This window comes from Oncorhynchus mykiss, chromosome 5 (assembly GCF_013265735.2).
Source record: "Oncorhynchus mykiss isolate Arlee chromosome 5, USDA_OmykA_1.1, whole genome shotgun sequence".
In the NCBI taxonomy this organism is placed as follows: Eukaryota; Metazoa; Chordata; class Actinopteri; order Salmoniformes; family Salmonidae; genus Oncorhynchus; species Oncorhynchus mykiss.
The window spans coordinates 93304327-93331611 of NC_048569.1; the positions used below are offsets into that span (position 1 = coordinate 93304327).

Sequence of the window (27285 nt, forward strand, 5' to 3'; positions counted from 1 at the left end):
GTTGAGTGAATTTTGGCCCATTCCTCCTGACAAAGCTGGTGTAACTGAGTCAGATTTGTAGGCCTCCTTGCTTGCACATGCTTTTTCAGTTCTGCCCACAAATATAGGATTGAGGTCAGGGCTTTGTGATGGCCACTCCAATACCTCGACTTTGTTGTCCTTAAGCCATTTTGCCACAACTTTGGAAGTATGCTTGGGGTCATTGTCCATTTGGGATACCCATTTGCGACCAAGCTTTAACTTCCTGACTGATGTCTTGAGATGTTGCTTCAATATATCTACATAATTTTCCTGCCTCATGATGCCATCTATTTTGTGAAGTGCACCAGTCCCTCCTGCAGAAAAGCACCCCCACAACATGATGCTGCCACCCCCGTGCTTCACGGTTGGGATGGTGTTCTTCGGCTTGCAAGCCTCCCCATTTTTCCTCCAAACATCATGGTCATTATGGCCAAACAGTTCTATTTTTGTTTCATCGGACCAGAGGACATTTCTCCAAAAATTACGATCTATGTCCCCATGTGCAGATGCAATCCGTAGTCTGGCATTTTTATGGCAGGTTTGGAGCAGTGGCTTCTTCCTTGTTGAGCGGCCTTTCAGGTTGTCGATATAGGACTCATTTTACTGTGGATATAGATACTTTTATACCCGTTTTCTCCAGCATCTTCACAAGGTCCTGCTGTTGTTCTGGGATTGATTTGCACTTATCGCACCAAAGTATGTTCATCTCATGGAGACAGAACGCGTCTCCTTCCTGAGCAGTATGACGGCTGCGTGCTCCCATGGTGTTTATACTTGGGTACTATTGTTTGTACAGATGACTGTGGTACCTTCAGGCGTTTGGAAATTTCTCCCAAGGATGTTTCAGACTTGTGGAGGTATACACATTTTTTATTTTCCTGAGGTCTCGGCTGATTTCTTTTGATTTTCCCATGATGTCAAGCAAGGGCCTGGGTTAACCTCTACATCACCAGAGGAACAGAGGAGGAGTATGATAAGAGTACGGGTAAAGGCTATAAGAACTGGTCGTCTAGTGTGTTCGGGAACAGAGTAAAAGGAGCAGATCTCTGGGTGCGGAAAAATATATTCAAGGCATAATGTACAGACAAGGGTGTGGTAGGAAGTGAGTCCAGTGGAGGTAAATCTAGGCACTGAGTGACGATGAGGGAGGTTTTGTCTCTAGAGGCACCAGTTAAGCCAGGTGAGATCACCGCATGTGTGGGGGGTGGAACAAAAGGGCATAAGGCATATTGGGCAGGGCTGGAGGCTCTACAGTGAAATAAGACAATCACTAACCAAAACAGCAATAGACAAGGCATATTGACATAAGGGAGAGGCGTGTGTAGCCGAGTGATCATTGGGTCCAGTGAGTAGCAATATATGAGTCAGGGAACCAATTCAGTAATCGCTACTATTCTAGGCGAGCTGGAGACACGACGATTCAGACAGCTAGCGGGCCGGGGCTAGCAGATGAGCCTCTGGGGACGTCGCAACAGAAGAGCCTGTTGAAACCACCTCGGACGGTTACGTCGGCAGACCGGTCGTGATGGATCGGCGGGTCTCCGTGTCGGCAGTCCAGGCCAATTGGCAAAAGAGGTATTGTAGCCCAAGAATTGGCTGATGGACCTCTTCGGCTAGCCTGGAGATGGGTCTAGCTCGAGGCTAGCTCCAGGCTAACTGTTGCTTGCGTTGGGACAGAAACGTTAGCCAGGATTAGCCACTCCTAGCAGCTAGCTATCTGCGATGATCAGGTGTGAAGGTTCAGAGCTTGCGGTAGGAATCCGGAGATGTGGTAGAGACAAGGCAGTCCGATATGCTCTGGGTTGATATCGCGCTGTGCAGACTGGCTGATGTTCAACGGTGATGACCGCTAGGTAGTGGCTAACTGACCGCTAGGTAGTGGCTAACTGACCGCTAGGTAGTGGCTAACTGACTGCTAGGTAGTGGCTAACTGACTGCTAGGTAGTGGCTAACTGACTACTAGCTAGTTAGCTGGCTAGCTTCTGGTGGGGGTTGCAGATCCGTACCACATTGGGCGAGGAGGGTTGCAGGAGAGTATGTTCAGTCCATAGATGGAAATTGAACTTAAAAATATATACGAAGAAAACGATATATACACGGGACAAGACAAAAACAGAAGTCCGACTGCGGCGCCATCTTGGATTCAACATTAGATCATCATCATTACATCATAGATCAACATTAGATCATCATCATTACATCATAGACCAACATTACATCATAGATCAACATTAGATCAACATTACATCATAGATCAACAGTAGGGAGTGACCTGCTATCCTACTGTAGGGTGGTGATGTGTTGTGGCTGGTCTTACCTGTGCTGTCGGTGCGGTGGGTGGCCTTGGCACTCTTCGAACTCTTTGAGCTCAGGGCTGCCAGCTTGGTGGGGATCTGCTGCTGGACACCCACCTGCTTGTGCTGCTGGTTGGTGGTGCTGCACAGGTGGAGGGGCACCTCCTTCTTCACCGGCAGCGCCGTGGCGTTGGCGCTCTGACCCCGAGCCAGAACCTCAGGACGCTCCAGGTAGTCTGCGGGCGCCACAGAAGGGCTAGAACGAACCAGGGCCTTCTGGGGGAGGGAGAGGTCTGAGCCGACGCTGCAGCTACTGCCCACGCCCAGAAGGAGATCCCCATTTAGACTGCCAGAGAAGGGCATCACCTGGGAGGGGGAAAGAGAGAGCATTCATTCAGCAAAGACCAAGCCATGAGGTCGAAGGAATTGTGTCGAGGCACAGATCTGGGGAAGGGTACCAAAAAAATGTCTGCAGCATTGAAGGTTCCCAGGAACACAGTGGCCTCCATCATTCTTAAATGGAAGAAGTTTGGAACCGCCAAGACACTTCCTAGAGCTGGCCGCCCGGGAAACTGAGCGATCGGGGGAGAAGGGGCGTGGTCAGGGAGGTGCCCAGGAACCCGATGGTCACTCTGACAGCGCTCTAGAGTCCTTTCAGAGGAACAACCATCTCTGCAGCCAGAGCCCGGACTTAAACCCGATCTAACATCTCTGTAGAGACCTGAAAATAGCTGTGCAGCGACGCTCCCCATCCAACCTGACAGAGCTTGAGAGGATCAGCAGAGAAGAATGGGAGAAACTCCCCAAATACAGGTGTGCCAAGCTTGTAGCGTCATACCCAAGAAGACTGGAGGCTGTAAATCGCTGCCAAAAGGCTCTTCAACAAAGTACTGAGTAAAAGGTCTGAATACTTGTGTAAATGTGCAAAAATGTCTAAAAACCTGTTTTTGCTTTGTCATTATGATGTATTGTGATGTAATTATGGGGTATTGTGATGTCATTATGGGGTATTGAGATGTCATTTCCGGTCACGACTTGCAGACTTGTTTTTGAGTTGCTGTGCGTTTTGTTGCCAACCTGTTTTGCTACCTGACAAATTTACGGTTTTTACTTTTTAATTACCGTTTATATTTTTGTTTTTTCCTACTCAACTTTTTCACTCCAGACGCTTTATCTGGACACGGTTCGTCAGGACCTCCAACAGCCGAAGCTAAGTAGTAACATTAACATGATGCCTTCTAATTGCAGTCGCTGTACTCGCCTTACGGCGAGGATAGCTGTGCTACAAGCCCAGCTTCAGACGCAATCGCTAGGCAAGGGTAATTTCAGTGTAGGAAAGGATGAGACCGCGTCTGTGCCACCAGTAAGTACAGATAGTAGTATAAATCCCCTGGCACAGTCCCCGCAGCCGGACAACTTTCTCACGGTTTCTGGAAGGAAATGCTGTAGGAACGCTCAACCGGTGTCGCTCATTCAGCCGACAGAAACTTTCAGCCGGTTTTCCCCATTAAGCAGCGGGTCGGAGTCAGAGGCCGAGTCTTCTCTGGTCTCTACTCCTCCCGTTACGGGGTCTGAGACGCCGAAGCTTCCCACCATTAGCTCTGACAAATTGAACACCCTACTCATTGGCAACTCCATTACCCGTAGTATTAGATTTAAAACGAATCATCCAGCGATCATACACTGTTTACCAGGGGGCAGGGCTACCGACGTTAAGGCTAATCTGAAGATGGTGCTGGCTAAAGCTAAAACTGGCGAGTGTAGAGAGTATAGAGATATTGTTATCCACGTCGGCACCAACGATGTTAGGATGAAACAGTCAGAGATCACCAAGCGCAACATAGCTTCTGCGTGTAAATCAGCTAGAAAGATGTGTCGGCATCAAGTAATTGTCTCTGGCCCCCTCCCAGTTAGGGGGAGTGATGAGCTCTACAGTAGAGTCTCACAACTCAATCGCTGGTTGAAAACTGTTTTCTGCCCCTCCCAAAAGATAGAATTTGTAGATAATTGGCCCTCTTTCTGGGACTCACCCACAAACAGGACCAAGCCTGACCTGCTGAGGAGTGACGGACTCCATCCTAGCTGGAGGGGTGCTCTCATTTTATCTACCAACATAGATAGGGCTCTAACTCCTCTAGCTCCACAATGAAATAGGGTGCAGGCCAGGCAGCAGGCTGTTAGCCAGCCTGCCAGCATAGTGGAGTCTGCCACTAGCACAGTCAGTGTAGTCAGCTCAGCTATCACCATTGAGACCGTGTCTGTGCCTCGACCTGGGTTGGGCAAAACTAAACATGGCGGTGTTCGCCTTAGCAATCTCACTAGGATAAAGACCACCTCCATTCCTGTCATTATTGAAAGAGATCATGATACCTCACATCTCAAAATAGGGCTACTTAATGTTAGATCCCTTACTTCAAAGGCAATTATAGTCAATGAACTAATCACTGATCATAATCTTGATGTGATTGGCCTGACTGAAACATGGCTTAAGCCTGATGAATTTACTGTGTTAAATGAGGCCTCACCTCCTGGCTACACTAGTGACCATATCCCCCGTGCATCCCGCAAAGGCGGAGGTGTTGCTAACATTTACGATAGCAAATTTCAATTTACAAAAAAAAAAATGACGTTTTCGTCTTTTGAGCTTCTAGTCATGAAATCTATGCAGCCTACTCAATCACTTTTTATAGCTACTGTTTACAGGCCTCCTGGGCCATATACAGCGTTCCTCACTGAGTTCCCTGAATTCCTATCGGACCTTGTAGTCATAGCGGATAATATTCTAATCTTTGGTGACTTTAATATTCACATGGAAAAGTCCACAGACCCACTCCAAAAGGCTTTCGGAGCCATCATCGACTCAGTGGGTTTTGTCCAACATGTCTCTGGACCCACTCACTGTCACGGTCATACGCTGGACCTAGTTTTGTCCCATGGAATAAATGTTGTGGATCTTAATGTTTTTCCTCATAATCCTGGACTATCGGACCACCATTTTATTACGTTTGCAATTGCAACAAATAATCTGCTCAGACCCCAACCAAGGATCATCAAAAGTCGTGCTATAAATTCACAGACAACACAAAGATTCCTTGATGTCCTTCCAGATTCCCTCTGTCTACCCAAGGACGCCAGAGGACAAAAATCAGTTAACCACTTAACTGAGGAACTCAACTTAACCTTGCGCAATACCCTAGATGCAGTTGCACCCCTAAAAACTAAAAACATTTCTCATAAGAAACTAGCTCCCTGGTACACAGAAAATACCCGAGCTCTGAAGCAAGCTTCCAGAAAATTGGAACGGAAATGGCGCCACACCAAACTGGAAGTCTTCCGACTAGCTTGGAAAGACAGTACTGTGCAGTACCGAAGAGCCCTTACTGCTGCTCGATCATCCTATTTTTCTAACTTAATTGAGGAAAATAAGAACAATCCGAAATTCCTTTTTGATACTGTCGCAAAGCTAACTAAAAAGCAGCATTCCCCAAGAGAGGATGACTTTCACTTTAGCAGTGATAAATTCATGAACTTCTTTGAGGAAAAGATTATGATTATTAGAAAGCAAATTACGGACTCCTCCTTAAATCTGCGTATTCCTTCAAAGCTCAGTTGTCCTGAGTCTGCACAACTCTGCCAGGACCTAGGATCAAGAGAGACACTCAAGTGTTTTAGTACTATATCTCTTGACACAATGATGAAAATAATCATGGCCTCTAAACCTTCAAGCTGCATACTGGACCCTATTCCAACTAAACTACTGAAAGAGCTGCTTCCTGTGCTTGGCCCTCCTATGTTGAACATAATAAACGGCTCTCTATCCACCGGATGTGTACCAAACTCACTAAAAGTGGCAGTAATAAAGCCTCTCTTGAAAAAGCCAAACCTTGACCCAGAAAATATAAAAAACTATCGGCCTATATCGAATCTTCCATTCCTCTCAAAAATTTTAGAAAAGGCTGTTGCGCAACAACTCACTGCCTTCCTGAAGACAAACAATGTATACGAAATGCTTCAGTCTGGTTTTAGACCCCATCATAGCACTGAGACGGCACTTGTGAAGGTGGTAAATGACATTTTAATGGCATCGGACCGAGGCTCTGCATCTGTCCTCGTGCTCCTAGACCTTAGTGCTGCTTTTGATACCATCGATCACCACATTCTTTTGGAGAGATTGGAAACCCAAATTGGTCTACACGGACAAGTTCTGGCCTGGTTTAGATCTTATCTGTCGGAAAGATATCAGTTTGTCTCTGTGAATGGTTTGTCCTCTGACAAATCAACTGTACATGTCGGTGTTCCTCAAGGTTCCGTTTTAGGACCACTATTGTTTTCACTATATATTTTACCTCTTGGGGATGTCATTAGAAAACATAATGTTAACTTTCACTGCTATGCGGATGACACACAGCTGTACATTTCAATTAAACATGGTGAAGCCCCAAAATTGCCCTTGCTAGAAGAATGTGTTTCAGACATAAGGAAGTGGATGGCTGCAAACTTTCTACTTTTAAACTCGGACAAAACAGAGATGCTTGTTCTAGGTCCCAAGAAACAAAGAGATCTTCTGTTGAATCTGACAATTAATCTTAATGGTTGTACAGTCGTCTCAAATAAAACTGTGAAGGACCTCGGCGTTACTCTGGACCCTGATCTCTCTTTTGAAGAACATATCAAGACCATTTCAAGGACAGCTTTTTTCCATCTACGTAACATTGCAAAAATCAGAAACTGGCCCAGGAGTGGGAGGGTGAACGGAAAGGCTCTGGAGCAACGAACCGCCCTTGCTGTCTCTGCCTGGCCGGTTCCCCTCTTTCCACTGGGATTCTCTGCCTCTAACCCTATTCAGGGGCTGAGTCACTGGCTTTACTGGGGCTCTCTCATGCCGTCCCTGGAGGGGGTGCGTCACCTGAGTGGGCTGAGTCACTGATGTGGTCATCCTGTCTGGGTTGGCGCCCCCCCCCCCCCCCCCCCCTTTGGGTTGTGCCGTGGCGGAGGTCTTTGTGGGCTATACTCAGCCTTGTCTCAGGATGGTAAGTTGGTGGTTGAAGATATCCCTCTAGTGTTGTGGGGGCTGTGCTTTGGCAAAGTGGGTGGGGTTATATCCTTCCTGTTTGGCCCTGTCCGGGGGTGTCCTCGGATGGGGCCACAGTGTCTCCTGACCCCTCCTGTCTCAGCCTCCAGTATTTATGCTGCAGTAGTTTATGTGTCGGGGGGCTAGGGTCAGTTTGTTATATCTGGAGTACTTCTCCTGTCCTATTCGGTGTCCTGTGTGAATCTAAGTGTGCGTTCTCTAATTCTCTCCTTCTCTCTTTCTCTCTCTCGGAGGACCTGAGCCCTAGGACCATGCCCCAGGACTACCTGACATGATGACTCCTTGCTGTCCCCAGTCCACCTGGCTGTGCTGCTGCTCCAGTTTCAACTGTTCTGCCTTATTATTATTCGACCATGCTGGTCATTTATGAACATTTGAACATCTTGGCCATGTTCTGTTATAATCTCCACCCGGCACAGCCAGAAGAGGACTGGCCACCCCACATAGCCTGGTTCCTCTCTAGGTTTCTTCCTAGGTTTTGGCCTTTCTAGGGAGTTTTTCCTAGCCACCGTGCTTCTACACCTGCATTGCTTGCTGTTTGGGGTTTTAGGCTGGGTTTATGTACAGCACTTTGAGATATCAGCTGATGTACGAAGGGCTATATAAATAAATTTGATTTGATTTGATATTGTGATGTCATTATGGGGTATTGAGATGTCATTATGGGGTATTGAGATGTCATTATGGGGTATTGAGATGTCATTATGGGGTATTTGGATGTCATTATGGGGTATTTGGATGTCATTATGGGGTATTGGGATGTCATTATGGGTTATTGGGATGTCATTATGGGGTATTGGGATGTCATTATGGGGTATTGGGATGTCATTATGGGGTATTGGGATGTGATTATGGGGTATTGAGATGTCATTATGGGGTATTGGGATGTCATTATGGGGTATTGAGATGTCATTATGGGGTATTGGGATGTCATTATGGGGTATTGAGATGTCATTATGGGGTATTGAGATGTCATTATGGGGTATTGGGATGTCATTATGGGGTATTGAGATGTCATTATGGGGTATTGAGATGTCATTATGGGGTATTGAGATGTCATTATGGGGTATTGGGATGTCATTATGGGGTATTGGGATGTCATTATGGGGTATTGGGATGTCATTATGGGGTATTGGGATGTCATTATGGGGTATTGAGATGTCATTATGGAGTATTGAGATGTCATTATGGGGTATTGGGATGTCATTATGGGGTATTGGGATGTCAATATGGGGTATTGGGATGTCATTATGGGGTATTGAGATGTCATTATGGAGTATTGGGATGTCATTATGGGGTATTGGGATGTCATTATGGGGTATTGGGATGTCATTATGGGGTATTGGGATGTCATTATGGGGTATTGGGATGTCATTATGGAGTATTGGGATGTCATTATGGAGTATTGGGATGTCATTATGGGGTATTGTGTGTCGATTCATGAGAAAAAATGAAATACATTTTAGAATAAGGCTGTAAAGTAATTTTTTGGGGGTGAAAAGTCAAGGGGTGCGACTACTTTCCGAATGCACTGTGCATACACACAATTAATAACATAAAAGTGGAGGATGAGAAGCCATTTTGAGTCACATGTGCAAGTAGTTTCAACAAGTTCAACTCAAGATATAGATATTTCAGTTTCAGTTGGACACCAAAAATGTGCAGGACAATTACATCGCTTTAGATTGAGGTTGTCATGGAACCTATGGTAACAACATAAAAGAGAATACTGTTGTCATGGAACCCATGGTAACAACATAAAAGAGAATACTGTTGTCATGGAACCTATGGTAACAACATAAAAGAGAATACTGTTGTCATGGAACCTATGGTAACAACATAAGAGAATACTGTTGTCATGGAACCTATGGTAACAACATAAAAGAGAATACTGTCGTCATGGAACCTATGGTAACAACATAAGAGAATACTGTCGTCATGGAACCTATGGTAACAACATAAAAGAGAATACTGTTGTCATGGAACCTATGGTAACAACATAAAAGAGAATACTGTTGTCATGGAACCTATGGTAACAACATAAAAGAGAATACTGTTGTCATGGAACCTATGGTAACAACATAAAAGAGAATACTGTCGTCATGGAACCTATGGTAACAACATAAAAGAGAATACTGTCGTCATGGAACCTATGGTAACAACATAAAAGAGAATACTGTTGTCATGGAACCTATGGTAACAACATAAAAGAGAATACTGTTGTCATGGAACCTATGGTAACAACATAAAAGAGAATACTGTTGTCATGGAACCTATGGTAACAACATAAAAGAGAATACTGTTGTCATGGAACCTATGGTAACAACATAAAAGAGAATACTGTTGTCATGGAACCTATGGTAACAACATAAAAGAGAATACTGTTGTCATGGAACCTATGGTAACAACATAAAAGAGAATACTGTTGTCATGGAACCTATGGTAACAACATAAAAGAGAATACTGTTGTCATGGAACCTATGGTAACAACATAAAAGAGAATACTGTTGTCATGGAACCTATGGTAACAACATAAGAGAATACTGTTGTCATGGAACCTATGGTAACAACATAAAAGAGAATACTGTTGTCATGGAACCTATGGTAACAACATAAAAGAGAATACTGTTGTCATGGAACCTATGGTAACAACATAAAAGAGAATACTGTTGTCATGGAACCTATGGTAACAACATAAAAGAGAATACTGTTGTCATGGAACCTATGGTAACAACATAAAAGAGAATACTGTTGTCATGGAACCTATGGTAACAACATAAAAGAGAATACTGTTGTCATGGAACCCATGGTAACAACATAAAAGAGAATACTGTCGTCATGGAACCTATGGTAACAACATAAAAGAGAATACTGTTGTCATGGAACCCATGGTAACAACATAAAAGAGAATACTGTTGTCATGGAACCTATGGTAACAACATAAGAGAATACTGTTGTCATGGAACCTATGGTAACAACATAAAAGAGAATACTGTTGTCATGGAACCCATGGTAACAACATAAAAGAGAATACTGTTGTCATGGAACCTATGGTAACAACATAAAAGAGAATACTGTTGTCATGGAACCTATGGTAACAACATAAAAGAGAATACTGTTGTCATGGAACCTATGGTAACAACATAAGAGAATACTGTTGTCATGGAACCTATGGTAACAACATAAAAGAGAATACTGTTGTCATGGAACCTATGGTAACAACATAAAAGAGAATACTGTTGTCATGGAACCTATGGTAACAACATAAGAGAATACTGTTGTCATGGAACCCATGGTAACAACATAAGAGAATACTGTCGTCATGGAACCTATGGTAACAACATAAAAGAGAATACTGTCGTCATGGAACCTATGGTAACAACATAAAAGAGAATACTGTTGTCATGGAACCTATGGTAACAACATAAAAGAGAATACTGTTGTCATGGAACCTATGGTAACAACATAAGAGAATACTGTTGTCATGGAACCTATGGTAACAACATAAAAGAGAATACTGTTGTCATGGAACCTATGGTAACAACATAAAAGAGAATACTGTTGTCATGGAACCTATGGTAACAACATAAGAGAATACTGTTGTCATGGAACCCATGGTAACAACATAAGAGAATACTGTCGTCATGGAACCTATGGTAACAACATAAAAGAGAATACTGTCGTCATGGAACCTATGGTAACAACATAAAAGAGAATACTGTTGTCATGGAACCTATGGTAACAACATAAAAGAGAATACTGTTGTCATGGAACCTATGGTAACAACATAAAAGAGAATACTGTTGTCATGGAACCTATGGTAACAACATAAAAGAGAATACTGTTGTCATGGAACCTATGGTAACAACATAAGAGAATACTGTTGTCATGGAACCCATGGTAACAACATAAGAGAATACTGTCGTCATGGAACCTATGGTAACAACATAAAAGAGAATACTGTTGTCATGGAACCTATGGTAACAACATAAAAGAGAATACTGTTATCATGGAACCTATGGTAACAACATAAAAGAGAATACTGTTGTCATGGAACCTATGGTAACAACATAAAAGAGAATACTGTTGTCATGGAACCTATGGTAACAACATAAAAGAGAATACTGTTGTCATGGAACCTATGGTAACAACATAAAAGAGAATACTGTTGTCATGGAACCTATGGTAACAACATAAAAGAGAATACTGTTGTCATGGAACCTATGGTAACAACATAAGAGAATACTGTTGTCATGGAACCCATGGTAACAACATAAGAGAATACTGTCGTCATGGAACCTATGGTAACAACATAAAAGAGAATACTGTTGTCATGGAACCTATGGTAACAACATAAAAGAGAATACTGTTGTCATGGAACCTATGGTAACAACATAAAAGAGAATACTGTTGTCATGGAACCTATGGTAACAACATAAAAGAGAATACTGTTGTCATGGAACCTATGGTAACAACATAAAAGAGAATACTGTTGTCATGGAACCTATGGTAACAACATAAAAGAGAATACTGTTGTCATGGAACCCATGGTAACAACATAAGAGAATACTGTTGTCATGGAACCTATGGTAACAACATAAAAGAGAATACTGTTGTCATGGAACCTATGGTAACAACATAAGAGAATACTGTTGTCATGGAACCTATGGTAACAACATAAGAGAATACTGTTGTCATGGAACCTATGGTAACAACATAAAAGAGAATACTGTTGTCATGGAACCTATGGTAACAACATAAAAGAGAATACTGTCGTCATGGAACCTATGGTAACAACATAAGAGAATACTGTCGTCATGGAACCTATGGTAACAACATAAAAGAGAATACTGTTGTCATGGAACCTATGGTAACAACATAAAAGATAATACTGTTGTCATGGAACCTATGGTAACAACATAAAAGAGAATACTGTTGTCATGGAACCTATGGTAACAACATAAAAGAGAATACTGTTGTCATGGAACCTATGGTAACAACATAAAAGAGAATACTGTTGTCATGGAACCTATGGTAACAACATAAAAGAGAATACTGTTGTCATGGAACCTATGGTAACAACATAAAAGAGAATACTGTTGTCATGGAACCCATGGTAACAACATAAGAGAATACTGTTGTCATGGAACCTATGGTAACAACATAAAAGAGAATACTGTTGTCATGGAACCTATGGTAACAACATAAGAGAATACTGTTGTCATGGAACCTATGGTAACAACATAAGAGAATACTGTTGTCATGGAACCTATGGTAACAACATAAAAGAGAATACTGTTGTCATGGAACCTATGGTAACAACATAAAAGAGAATACTGTCGTCATGGAACCTATGGTAACAACATAAGAGAATACTGTCGTCATGGAACCTATGGTAACAACATAAAAGAGAATACTGTTGTCATGGAACCTATGGTAACAACATAAAAGATAATACTGTTGTCATGGAACCTATGGTAACAACATAAAAGAGAATACTGTTGTCATGGAACCTATGGTAACAACATAAAAGAGAATACTGTTGTCATGGAACCCATGGTAACAACATAAAAGAGAATACTGTTGTCATGGAACCTATGGTAACAACATAAAAGAGAATACTGTTGTCATGGAACATATGGTAACAACATAAAAGAGAATACTGTTGTCATGGAACCTATGGTAACAACATAAAAGAGAATACTGTTGTCATGGAACCTATGGTAACAACATAAAAGAGAATACTGTTGTCATGGAACCTATGGTAACAACATAAGAGAATACTGTTGTCATGGAACCTATGGTAACAACATAAAAGAATACTGTTGTCATGGAACCTATGGTAACAACATAAAAGAATACTGTTGTCATGGAACCTATGGTAACAACATAAAAGAGAATACTGTTGTCATGGAACCTATGGTAAAACATAAAAGAGAATACTGTCGTCATGGAACCTATGGTAAAACATAAAAGAGAATACTGTCGTCATGGAACCTATGGTAACAACATAAAAGAATACTGTTGTCATGGAACCTATGGTAACAACATAAAAGAGAATACTGTTGTCATGGAACCTATGGTAACAACATAAAAGAGAATACTGTTGTCATGGAACCTATGGTAACAACATAAGAGAATACTGTTGTCATGGAACCCATGGTAACAACATAATATAATAGTTTGATGATCTCTGTTCTATGGCTTTGAGCGAACTTGGTTTGCCATGTAAATTGGAACCCTCTTGCTTTGGAATTTTATGTTTGTGCACGGCAGCCGCGGTTTGCAGTGCACGGCAGCGAGAGAGAGAGAGAGCACTGCTTGTTATGTTTAAATGAGTGTTGAGGTATCTTTGAACCATGCTTCTAAAGGGCCAGCCCGGCGCCGTGCGACAGCAGCGTCTTAACTCAGCAGAGAGCCGCTGTACCATTAAAGGAAACACAATCCGTTGAAGAGCAATCAGAAACACATGCTGCTCTTTCTGCTGAGCAGGCATTTTGGCTTTTACAACACAATCCCAAAGCAACAAAAATAAAACTCTAAAAACGGTCTGCATTGTCACACTAATAACCACCTTCGAAGAAAGTTGAGTGAAGCAGCAAAGTGTAGGAGGTCGATCTCCAAAAAAAAGTGTATTAAGTCAAGAAACCACATCAGTTTATTGTCCTGCTGGCATATATCTGACACCCTGTGCAGTGACAGACAGTCCAGCTCCAGAATGATTGAGGAGTGTGGAGAAGGAGATGGGATGCTAGGGAGGGCCTGGGTCCCAGAGGGCTGGGAGGGTTTGGGTCCCAGAAGGCTGGGAGGGTCGGGGTCCCAGAGGGCTGGGAGGGTCGGGGTCCCAGGGGGCAGGGAGGGTCGGGGTCCCAGGGGGCAGGGAGGGTCGGGGTCCCAGGGGGCAGGGAGGGTCGGGGTCCCAGGGGGCAGGGGTCCCAGGGGGCAGGGGTCCCAGGGGGCAGGGGTCCCAGGGGGCTGGGAGGGCCGGGGTCCCAGGGGGCTGGGAGGGCCAGGGTCCCAGGGGGCTGGGAGGGCCGGGGTCCCAGGGGGCTGGGAGGGCCGGGGTCCCAGGGGGCTGGGCCCGCGGGTAGGTCAGGCTGAGCGAGTGGGTAGGCCAGGCTGAGCGAGTGGGTAGGCCAGGCTGAGCGAGTGGGTAGGCCAGGCTGAGCGCGTGGGTAGGCCAGGCTGAGCGAGTGGGTAGGCCAGGCTGAGCGCGTGGGTAGGCCAGGCTGAGGGAGTGGGTAGGCCAGGCTAAGCGTGTGGGTAGGCCAGGCTAAGCGTGTGGGTAGGCCAGGCTGAGCGCGTGGGTAGGCCAGGCTGAGCGCGTGGGTAGGCCAGGCTGAGCGAGTGGGTAGGCCAGGCTGAGGGAGTGGGTAGGCCAGGCTGAGGGAGTGGGTAGGCCAGGCTGAGGGAGTGGGTAGGCCAGGCTGAGGGAGTGGGTAGGCCAGGCTGAGGGAGTGGGTAGGCCAAGCTGAGGGAGTGGGTAGGCCAGGCTGAGGGAGTGGGTAGGCCAGGCTGAGGGAGTGGGTAGGCCAGGCTGAGGGAGTGGGTAGGCCAGGCTGAGGGAATGGGTAGGCCAAGCTGAGGGAGTGGGTAGGCCAGGCTGAGGGAGTGGGTAGGCCAGGCTGAGGGAGTGGGTAGGCCAGGCTGAGGGAGTGGGTAGGCCAGGCTGAGGGAGTGGGTAGGCCAGGCTGAGGGAGTGGGTAGGCCAGGCTGAGGGAGTGGGTAGGCCAGGCTGAGGGAGTGGGTAGGCCAGGCTGAGGGAGTGGGTAGGCCAAGCTGAGGGAGTGGGTAGGCCAGGCTGAGGGAGTGGGTAGGCCAGGCTGAGGGAGTGGGTAGGCCAGGCTGAGGGAGTGGGTAGGCCAGGCTGAGGGAATGGGTAGGCCAAGCTGAGGGAGTGGGTAGGCCAGGCTGAGGGAGTGGGTAGGCCAGGCTGAGGGAGTGGGTAGGCCAGGCTGAGGGAGTGGGTAGGCCAGGCTGAGGGAGTGGGTAGGCCAGGCTGAGCGAGTGGGTAGGCCAGGCTGAGGGAGTGGGTAGGCCAGGCTGAGGGAGTGGGTAGGCCAGGCTGAGGGAGTGGGTAGGCCAGGCTGAGGGAGTGGGTAGGCCAGGCTGAGGGAGTGGGTAGGTCAGGCTGAGCGAGTGGGTAGGCCAGGCTGTGCGAGTGGGTAGGCCAGGCTGAGGGAGTGGGTAGGCCAGGCTGAGGGAGTGGGTAGGCCAGGCTGAGGGAGTGGGTAGGCCAGGCTGAGCGAGTGGGTAGGCCAGGCTGTGCGAGTGGGTAGGCCAGGCTGAGGGAGTGGGTAGGCCAGGCTGAGGGAGTGGGTAGGCCAGGCTGAGGGAGTGGGTAGGCCAGGCTGAGGGAGTGGGTAGGCCAGGCTGAGGGAGTGGGTAGGCCAGGCTGAGGGAGTGGGTAGGCCAGGCTGAGGGAGTGGGTAGGCCAGGCTGAGGGAGTGGGTAGGCCAGGCTGAGGGAGTGGGTAGGCCAGGCTGAGGGAGTGGGTAGGCCAGGCTGAGGGAGTGGGTAGGCCAGGCTGAGCGAGTGGGTAGGCCAGGCTGAGGGAGTGGGTAGGCCAGGCTGAGGGAGTGGGTAGGCCAGGCTGAGGGAGTGGGTAGGCCAGGCTGAGGGAGTGGGTAGGCCAGGCTGAGGGAGTGGGTAGGCCAGGCTGAGGGAGTGGGTAGGCCAGGCTGAGGGAGTGGGTAGGCCAGGCTGAGGGAGTGGGTAGGCCAGGCTGAGGGAGTGGGTAGGCCAGGCTGAGGGAGTGGGTAGGCCAGGCTGAGGGAGTGGGTAGGCCAGGCTGAGGGAGTGGGTAGGCCAGGCTGAGCGAGTGGGTAGGCCAGGCTGAGGGAGTGGGTAGGCCAGGCTGAGGGAGTGGGTAGGCCAGGCTGAGGGAGTGGGTAGGCCAGGCTGAGGGAGTGGGTAGGCCAGGCTGAGGGAGTGGGTAGGCCAGGCGGAGCGAGTGGTATGCATGTCTGTTTGTGAAAGGTAACACTGAGGCCTCTTCTGAGGCTGCAGCCCGCTCAGCTCTGGAGGATAGAAGTGCCCCGAGGTGATTACTCAGTTATGCAGTGGGGTTCTGTGCTGGCTAGCGCTCTCCCCTCTCTCAACACTCGCACACAGACGTTCCATTGTTTCCTCCCCAAGGTGCCCATGGTAAAGACATAGTAAATACAGGGAGCACAAAGACTTGACTGACAGCACATAAACAATTAGGCCTGACTGGGCTCTAGCAGCTCTATTAATGAGAGGGTGATGGGTTGCCTGCCGAATGGCTAATTATACATGGTGGCTTTTTCTCATCATCAGGCTCCTTGGATACTCATCACCAGCTGAGACAGGTGGGTTTCCTGTTTCCTGTTTACACAATGCCTTGGGAAGGGGGCTGCGAACCCATAACCCAAATAGCTAACAGGGTTCATTCCTGTTCAAGCAGGTGGGCCTAACTTGTCTGCTCTAAGAAAAGAAAACAGAAAAGCTTGTGGTACTAGCACCTCCACTCCAGCCGAAAACAAAACTTTATTTTTTTTAAAAGACACAAAATGCCTCAGAAATCATCCTCTTCTCAGTCTCAACGTAAGCTAGGGTCAGAGCACTGCACTGCACACTAACATGGGATTCCTAATACTCAAGACAACAGAATGTGTGCTCTGAGGATAGCAGGTCTGGTGTGAGTGAGTACAGGTTTACAGGCCTGATGTGAGGAACATAAGTTATTACCTGGAGGAGAGGAAGTGACTAAGAGCCCTGGCTGACCCCAGAGGCCTTGACCCCAGAGGCCTTGACAGAGTTAGCCGTAAAACCACTCCGACTGTCTGACAGACCACGACAACACTGCCAGAAAGCTGTATTATATCACAGAGGGCTACCAGGAAGTGCAGAGGATTTCAATCCCAGCGTCCACCCTTCCAACTGTTTCTCCCACCTCCAATTTCCTCACTGTCTGGATAAATGTCAATATGCCAAAAAACAAAATATATAGAAAAAGCAGGATCAAGAGACAGACAGGCAGAAAGATGTGGAGTTGATGAATGGCTTGAAAATGGAGTGGATATTGTGATTGAAACATTGTCTAAGTCCTTTTACATAGTAAGAAGAGTGGACTCATTGCAAAGGAGTAGGTGGTGAAGCACTCTGACCCACCTGAGTGATGCCACAGCAGTGTTTGTATGCCAGCAAGCTCATCACACATCACCTAGCTACTGTGTTATAGTGGGAAGGGTGAGAAGGAATGAATTATTCCATTTACAAAACATCATACAGTGACACTGAATGACTAGGATACAGTGAGACGTCAGACACGTGACCAAGCCTGGGGGGGGGTCAGGGGTTAAGAGGCACAGTTCTGGCCTCCCGGGTGGCACAGTGGTTAAGGGCACTGTACTGCAGCGCTGTGCCACCAGAGACTCTGGGTTCGCGCCCAGGCTCTGTTGTAACCGGCCGGTCCGTGGGGCGACGTACAATTGGCCTAGCGTCGTCCAGGTTAGGGAGGGTTTGGCCAGTAGGGATATCCTTGTCTCATCGTGCACCAGCGACTCCTGTGGCGGGCCGGGCGCAGTGCGCGCTAACCAAGGTTGCCAGGTGCACGGTGTTTCTACGTTAGAGTGCAGAGCAAAGTGTGCAGTGATGCGGAAATACTGGTAACCTTTACAGCAGTGGAGGAACGGGACAACAGAAGAATTTTCATAGTAAATAGATAACCTATTTAAAAAAAGCTGCTGGCTTGCTTCTGAAGCTAAGCAGGGTAGGTCCTGGTCAGTCCCTGGATGGGAGACCAGATGCTGCTGGCTTGCTTCTGAAGCTAAGCAGGGTTGATCCTGGTCAGTTCCTGGATGGGAGACCAGATGCTGCTGGAAGTGGTGTTGGGAGAGCCAATAGGAGGCACATTTAGCTTTGGTCTAAAAAAAAAAAAAAAAAATGATCCCAATCCCCCAGGGCAATGATTGGGGACACAAGATTCACAACTGTTTGGACTAATGCTTACAGCCCAGATCAGCTAGATGCAGGCTAGGCCGTATCGAATGTGTCACCCACCTTGATTACTCCAATTGGTCTCATTGACCTGTGCACCTGTGTCAAACTTCCATTCGTAGGCTAGGTTGTAGCAACCTCATGATGTATATAGGGCAAATTAGAGTATCATGTAGTATCCTAAACCTATCGCTGTTACACGGAAACTGGGTGAATGGAATATGAATGACAGTCATCCAATATGCTGTAATAGAAATAAGGCCACGCTCATTTAAATGAAGAAAAAAAAAAAAGATTCCTCCCTCATCTTAAACAGCACTGACCTCCACTGTTTCACAGGTTCTCAAGCCATACATGGCCTTATTAAATAACTTATTATTATTAGAATGTGGCAATATTTGTATTTTAGATACGTTTTTCCTTTAAAAATGTTTTTTTTATTTTTTTTTTATCATTGGAAACGATTCCCATTCAGACCTGTGGTTTTACAATGGCATCAGCAGCCTTCACTGCAGAGTTCAGAGTTCAGACCCAAGGCCTTTTCGTGTTCCAAAAAAAGCACATGGTCCTGATAGTGGAGTGGGCGGAATGATAATTAACATATGCATTCCTTCTGGAGAGGTAACACTTCCCCCATTTTATCCAACGAACATTGTGAAGGGCCTGTGGGCCAAACCTGCCGGCTGCTGCTGTGGGTGATGGGATAGCTAGCTAGCTGGGACATCCCTACCTTAAATCCTAACCCTTAACCCCAACTCTGAACCAGAATCTGGGTTCACACAAGACGTTCTCAGGAAGCAGCCGTTCAAACTTCCCGTTAACCAGCTTTTCAAGCTTAATAATGTCAAATTAAATTTGGTGCTCATGAAAAGAACGGAGTGTTGCTGAGCAACGATCATCATTACTGCAATCCTGACTGTATGTACTTCCAAAAAAGACCTCAATAAAAAGTTACACACAGCTGGAAAAAATGCCTTGTCTGGAAATAATCTTAGTATAAAGCAAGAAGGAGACTTGCTTAGCAAGAAGGAGACTTGCTTGGGCCAAGAAACACGAGCACTGGACATTAGACCGGTGGAAATCTGTCCTTTCGGTTCCAACACGGCAGTTGGAACCAAAAATGTCAAATTTGGACTCATCAGGCCAAAGGACAGATTTCCACCAGTCTAATGTCCATTGCTCGTGTTTCTTGGCCCAAGCAAGTCTCTTCTTATTGGTGTCCTTTCATTAGTGGTTACCTTGCAGCAATTTGACCATGAAGGACTGATTCACGCAGTCTCCTCTGAACAGTTGATGTTGAGATGTGCGTTACTTGAACTCTGTGAAGCATTTATTTGGGCTGCAACCTGAGGTGGAGTTAACTAATGAACGCATCCTCTGCAGCAGAGGGAACTCTGGGTATTCCTTCCCTGTGGCGGTCCTCATGAGAACCAGTTTCATCTTAGCGCTTGATAGTTTCTTCAAGTGCGGTCGCAGAAACATTCAAAGTTCTTTACATTTTCCGGACTGACTGACCTGTACATGTCTTTAAGTAACGGAGTGTCATTTCTCTTTGCGTATTTGCATAATTCCTTGCCATAATATGGACTTGGTCTTTTACCAAATAGGGCTATCTTCTGTATACCACCCCTACCTTGTCACAACACAACTGATTGGCTCAAACACATTGAGGAAAGGAATCCACAAATTAACAAGGTACACCTGTTAATTGAAATGCATTCCAGGTGACTACCTCATGAAGCTGGTTGAGAGAATGCCAAGAGTGTGCCAAGCTGTCATCAAGGCAAAGGTTGGCTACTTTGACAAATCTCAAATACAAAATATATTTAGATTTGTTTAACAATTATTTAGTTACTACATGATTCCATATGTGTTATTTGTTAGTTTTGATAGTTAGCTAGCTGGGTGCTGTGTATTGTGATAGTTAGCTAGCTGGGTGCTGTGTATTGTGATAGTTAGCTAGCTGGGTGCTGGGTATTGTGATAGTTAGCTAGCTGGGTGCTGGGTATTGTGATAGTTAGCTAGCTGGGTATTGTGATCGTTAACTAGCTGGGTGCTGTGTATTGTGATAGTTAGCTAGCTGGGTGCTGGGTATTGTGATAGTTAGCTAGCTGGGTATTGTGATAGTTAACTAGCTGGGTGCTGTGTATTATGATAGCACCGCCTAAGTGTGATCAGTTGAGATTAGATTTTAGACCTTTGAAGAGCAGACAACAGTTGAAATAAATACACATTTGAGTATCAAAATATGACAATATGGCCTCCCAGGTTTCGCAGTGGTCTAAGGCACTGCATCACAGTGCTAGCTGTGCCACCAGAGATTCTGGGTTCGAGTCCAGGCTCTGTCGCAGCCGGCCGCGACCGGGAGGCCCATGGGGCAGCGCACAATTGGCCCAGCGTCGTCCGGGTTAGGCCGGCAGGGTTATCCTTGTCTCATTGAGCACTAGCAACTTCTGCCGGGCGCAGTGCACACTGACCAGGGTGATAGGTGTATAGTGTTTCCTCCGACACATTGGCGCGGCTGGCTTTCGGGTTGGATGTGCATTGTGTCAAGAAGCAGTGTGGCTTGGTTGGGTTGTGTTTCGGAGGACGCATGGCTCTCGACCTTCGTCTCTCCCGAGTAAGTACGGGAGTTGCAGCGATGAGACAAGACTGTAACTACTACCAATTGGGGAGAAAAAAGGGGTAAAAATAAATAAATAAATAATAATAATAGATAAAAAGAGGGCTAAAGGATAGGTGAAGAGCAGTGATGTTATTGGCTTGACTCAGAGGCCAGCCTAGAGCAGAGTCTGTGTGTCACTGCTTTTCAAATGAAAAGGCTGTTGTGTTTACTGTCATCTGCCTGGGAGAAAAAAGCCAGGCCAAAACAAGCTCTTACTCAGAGCTGAAAAACATCACACACACAGTACATACCAGTACAGACACACAACAAGTAGGTCACATGGAGGAGAGGCGTGCGTGAGGCGTTGCTTTATTAGTTTATTAAAAACAGGTTTGCTGTTCTCTTGCGATACATAAGATGGAAAGGGAGTTCCACTCACTCACGGCTCTGTATAATACTGTACATTTCCTTGAATTTGTTCTAGACCTGGAGACTGTGAAAAGACCCCTGGTGGCATGTCTTGAGGTGTGTGTGTGTGTCAGTGCTGTGTGTAAATTGACTACGCAAACAATTTGGAATTTTCAACATTCATGTTTCTATATAAAAACAAGAAGTACAGTCAGCCAGTCTCTCCTCAGCTCTTAACCAGGAGAGACTGGCAGCATAGTATTTATATCAGCCCTCTGATTACAATGAAGAACAAGACGAGCCGCTCTGTTCTGGACCAGCTGCAGCTTAACTAGGTCTTTCCTTGCAGCACTTGACCACATGACTGGACAATAATCAAGATCAGATCAAACTAGAGCCTGCAGGACCTGCTTTGTGGAGTGTGGTGTCAGTAGAGCATCTCTTTATCACGGACAGACCTCTCCCCATCTTTACAACCATTGAATCTATATGTTTTGACCATGACAGTTAACAATCTAAGGGAACACCAAGTCATTTACTCTCCTCCACTTGTTCCACAGCCACACCATTCATTACCAGATTCAGCTGATGTCTAGCACTTAAGGAATGATTTGCACCAAATACAATAATGCTCTCATCACTTCACTCACTAACAACAAATTGTGTCACTCTGTCACTCTCTGCATTACACCACCACAGAGAGACCTGTTTCTAGCCACGGACATTGCCAAAGATCCTTATCATTAGGGACTCAAGGGAGATTCCCTCCACTTCCTGTGGAGTTGGCCAGGTCTTGATCTGACAAGTAGCCAGCCAGAGATGCCATGTCATACCTGAACAATGTCGTGGTTGTGGTAGTCAACTCCTCACTTCAGATGGCTAACCCAGTCAATTCAAGTCAAACCAAATAATACCCACAAGGCAGCTCTGGCTATCAGGGGCACCCGTCTGTCTGCAGAATGTTCCGGGTGAAACACAGTCCCGCCTGCCGGCGTGAAAGACCAGATACATTTAATGATATTTGGCTGTAATGTAGCAGGTAATTCACGTCAGCTGCATGCTAGTACTGTTCTGTGCTCAATGGCATGCTAGCTGTTCCTATAGACTTCCACTAGTTGAACAAACTCACACAATTCAAGTTTTTGTTGAAGAGTAAAAAGAGATGGAAAGAGAGAAGGAAAGAGAATATTTCCCTGTGTAGGTGGCTTCCTGGTTGACTAGTTAGAACTGTATTCAGATATGTGGGTGTGTTTCCCCCATTACTGTGCTACTGCTGTGGTTATCACACGGCCCATCAGTAAACAGTCTAAGGGAAGTGGCAGGTGTGTGTGTGTGTGCAAGTGTGTGGGCTGTTATAGGAATCCAGACAGACAAGGGGGGAGGAAGGATGGATGAAGGGAACAAAGGATGAAGGGAACAAAGGAGGGAGGGAACAAAGGAGGGAGGGGAGGGAACAAGGGAGGGAGAGAGTATCTTCAGTATTCGTGTGTCTGTTCTCCTGTTGGCATAGGGACAGAGCATAGGTAACACTGAAACACAGCAGAGGTGTTTGCTATGCTGGATGGGGAAGGATATGAGGGGCAAACAGAACACGATAGAGGCCTGTAGTGGACAAAAGGCAGTGTTAGCACAGGCAGCGCCATTAAGGGCTTCCGCCATTTTAATGTTGTCAACTGGGTGGGGCGTCCAACTTCCATTGGCTGATCCCTCCTGGTGACCCTGTTGGGAGTCATGTCCAACCGGGTCATCAGGAGGGATCAGCCAATCCCGAAGAAGAAAATGAACTACTTCAAAATTGAAGTACTAGTTACCACAGCCACAAAGTCATAAACACTGCCTATTTCCACAATTTATCGTCTAAAAAAAATGTGATTTTAAAACTAACCTTAACCCTAGCCACAATGCTAACCTTAAAAGAAGACCAAAAATATCAAAGAAAATCAAGTTTAGGATATAGCCCATTTTTACTTTGAGTTTGTGCCATCGAGTGGAATCCCTCATTCTTGGGTCTTGGCTTGATACTGGGACATGGCTTGGTGAAATGGGTTGGTAGGTCACCAGATAACTTCAAAGCTTTAGTTGTTAACCACCAATGAGGTGTTGGGTTGGGGCAAGTCGTGTTTTAGCCATATGCGACTGGTGCTGGTACGGATAGCAGAGCGATACCAATGGACACCGGGTGTAAGTGTAATGTGTGTGTGTGTGTGTGTGACAGAGAGAGAGACATCATCCCCACCTCAATGGTCTTCCTCTTGATCTTCCTCTGCTGCTCCAGGCGTTCCTTCTCCTTCTCCACTGTGCGGGTCGACTCCCTCAGTCTCTCCAGATCCTGTTGGTACGTCTCTCTCTGTCTCTCCAGGTCCTCCCTCTCTTCCGCCAGCTTCTCCTCCAGCCTCCTGCAGTCGTCCTCTCTCTGCCTCAGCATCCCTTCTGTGACCTCGGCCTGCAGCCGGTGGCGCTCCCGCTCCCTCTCCCAGCGAGCCTGGGGACAAACACAAGGTTCATCTCTACTTCATGCAGACTGGTATAATACAGTTGTTCTTCGAAGTGGCTGCGGTTCAGGATTTTCGGGAACCCAAAAGTTCAGTGGCTAAATATTTCTTTGCATATGTGTGTGTGTGTGTGTATATATATATATATATATATATTTTTAAAGACATCAAATTGTTTACTAAAAGTCCCCAAATGATCCAATGATGATCTTGTAATCCATTTGAAGGAATAGGCCCAGCCTATTTCAGCACCGTTTCACCCTGCTTTTAGACAAGCGTGGGGGAGGGGGCTCGTCTTTAATAAATCAATAAATGTTCTTTTCACTAAAATCTCCGTTTAGATATTGGTTAGGCTACAATACAATTAGGTTGTGGAAATGCTACGTTGATGTGAGTGCTGCTCATAATAGGTGGCTCAATTATCAGCACTGATCAGAACATTTCGCCAGAAATATTTTGTAGTTTAACAAGTGGATTATTTTGCTCTTGATTTGTAATTGCTTAGTAACCTAGGCCTACTCTTGACCAAAAGCCTGAAACTAGTCTTAAATTAACCATTGTGATTTTGCTTAACTGAATCTCTGTCTGTGTATTTGGTAAATTTAAGGCTACATGCCCAGAGCTCTAACCACTAGGCTACATGCCCAGAGCTCTAACCACTAGGCTACCTGCCCAACGCTCTAACCACTAGGCTACATGCCCAGAGCTCTAACCACTAGGCTACCTGTTCAAAGCTCTAACCACTAGGCTACCTGCTCAATGCTCTAACCACTAGGCAACCTGCTGTATAGCTCATCTATTCGTTTACTCATCTATTACTGAACAGAAGCATTTAGCTTGCGATAATGAAGCCTAAATCAAGTGTAGGTCTATTTTGCTTAATCTCGTAAAAGGCAACTCCAAAATCCCGCGGAGGTTGTGAAATATGAACACGAGACTCACACATCATGATGAATCACCTTTTAATTGAAAGACCCTACGACTGCTCCCTAACAAAGCAGAGTGAAGGTAGGAAACACACACATCATGATGAATCACCTTTTAATTTAAAGACCCTACGACTGCTCCCTAACAAAGCAGAGTGAAGGTAGGAAACACACACATCATGATGAATCACCTTTTAATTTAAAGACCCTACGACTGCTCCCTAACAAAGCAGAGTGAAGGTAGGAAACAGACACATCACGATGAATCACCTTTTAATTGAAAGACCCTACGACTGTTCCCTAACAAAGCAGAGTGAAGGTAGGAAACAGACACATCACGATGAATCACCTTTTAATTGAAAGACCCTACGACTGTTCCCTAACAAAGCAGAGTGAAGGTAGGAAACACACACATCACGATGAATCACCCTTTAATTTAAAGACCCTACGACTGCTCCCTAACAAAGCAGAGTGAAGGTAGGAAACACACACATCACGATGAATCACCCTTTAATTTAAAGACCCTACGACTGCTCCCTAACAAAGCAGAGTGAAGGTAGGAAACACACACATCATGATGAATCACCTTTTAATTTAAAGACCCTACGACTGCTCCCTAACAAAGCAGAGTGAAGGTAGGAAACACACACATCATGATGAATCACCTTTTAATTTAAAGACCCTACGACTGCTCCCTAACAAAGCAGAGTGAAGGTAGGAAACACACACATCACAATGAATCACCCTTTAATTTAAAGACCCTACGACTGCTCCCTAACAAAGCAGAGTGAAGGTAGGAAACAGATGAAACGGAAATCAAAAGCATGGCCTCGTCTTGGGCTCAGTTTAAAAACATCATCATTTATTTGTTAAACGACAGCGGTTCCACACGTTGCCATGACGCAAGTTGTGTGGGAAGAAATATTTGTATTTGATGATTCCGTTATATTTCATTATATTCTCAGCCTACTATAAAAATATACTATACTATATACTATAAAATATGTGTGTGACTGATCAGGGCAGACTAAAGGTTTCTTGTCAGTTGAACTATTGATTTCATTGGCTCAGCCATCTGACCTATCGGCTGCACACACCAATAACATCAACTCAAAACATGACTTTCTATGTTCTCTCTCCTTCTTATGGTGTATATTGATTGGATTTATTAAAATAGACATCCACCCTCATAAATGCATGTAGTTCTGTCCTTGAGCCGTCCTTGTCTATTGATGTTCTGTATTAAGGTTCTGTTATGTTTTGTGTTGGACTACAGGAAGAGTAGCTGGCCCGACCAACCAGTGCTCCTGCACATTGGCTAACCCGGGCTATCTGCATTGTGTCCCACCAACCCCTCTTTTTACACTACTGCTACTCTCTGTTTATCATATATGCATAGTCCCTTTAACCATATCTACATGTACATACTACCTCAATCAGCCTGACTAACCGGGTCTGTATGTAGCCTCTCTACTGTATATAGCCTCGCTACTGTATATAGCCTCTCTACTGTATATAGCCTCTCTACTGTATATAGCCTCTCTACTGTATATAGCCTCTCTACTGTATATAGCCTCTCTACTGTATATAGCCTCTCTACTGTATATAGCCTCTCTACTGTATATAGCCTCACTACTGTATATAGCCTCACTACTGTATATAGCCTCACTACTGTATATAGCCTCGCTACTGTTATTTACTGTTGTTTTTATTTCTTTACTTACCTAACACCTTTTTAAACACTATTGGTTAGAGCCTGTAAGTAAGCATTTCACTGTGAGGTCTACTACACCTGTTGTATTCAGCATTTCACTGTGAGGTCTACTACACCTGTTGTATTCAGCATTTCACTGTGAGGTCTACTACACCTGTTGTATTCAGCATTTCACTGTAATGTCTACTACACCTGTTGTATTCAGCATTTCACTGTAAGGTCTACCTACACCTGTTGTATTCAGCATTTCACTGTAAGGTCTACTACACCTGTTGTATTCAGCATTTCACTGTAAGGTCTACTACACCTGTTGTATTCAGCATTTCACTGTAAGGTCTACCTACACCTGTTGTATTCAGCATTTCACTGTAAGGTCTACTACACCTGTTGTATTCATCATTTCACTGTAAGGTCTACTACACCTGTTGTATTCAGCATTTCACTGTAAGGTCTACTACACCTGTTGTATTCAGCATTTTACTGTAAGGTCTACTACACCTGTTGTATTCAGCATTTCACTGTAAGGTCTACTACACCTGTTGTATTCATCATTTCACTGTAAGGTCTACTACACCTGTTGTATTCAGCATTTCACTGTAAGGTCTACTACACCTGTTGTATTCAGCATTTCACTGTAAGGTCTACTACACCTGTTGTATTCAGCATTTCACTGTAAGGTCTACTACACCTGTTGTATTCAGCATTTCACTGTAAGGTCTACTACACCTGTTGTATTCAGCATTTCACTGTAAGGTATACTACACCTGTTGT

At 45.5% G+C, this 27285-nt stretch overlaps 1 protein-coding gene across 6 annotated transcripts in view; it reads right to left on the reverse strand.

Moving 5' to 3' along the window:
* The window catches only part of LOC110524839 (rho guanine nucleotide exchange factor 18), a 111878-nt gene that overhangs the window by 3837 nt on the left and 80756 nt on the right, over positions 1–27285 (reverse strand). For all 6 annotated transcript variants that reach the window (XM_036978845.1, XM_036978844.1, XM_036978843.1 and 3 more), the window contains 2 exons: positions 23619–23864; positions 2339–2681 (listed from right to left, as the gene is read on the reverse strand). In XM_036978845.1, the coding sequence (XP_036834740.1) occupies positions 2339–2681; positions 23619–23864 (589 nt within the window). The remainder of the gene's footprint in view (positions 1–2338; positions 2682–23618; positions 23865–27285) is intronic.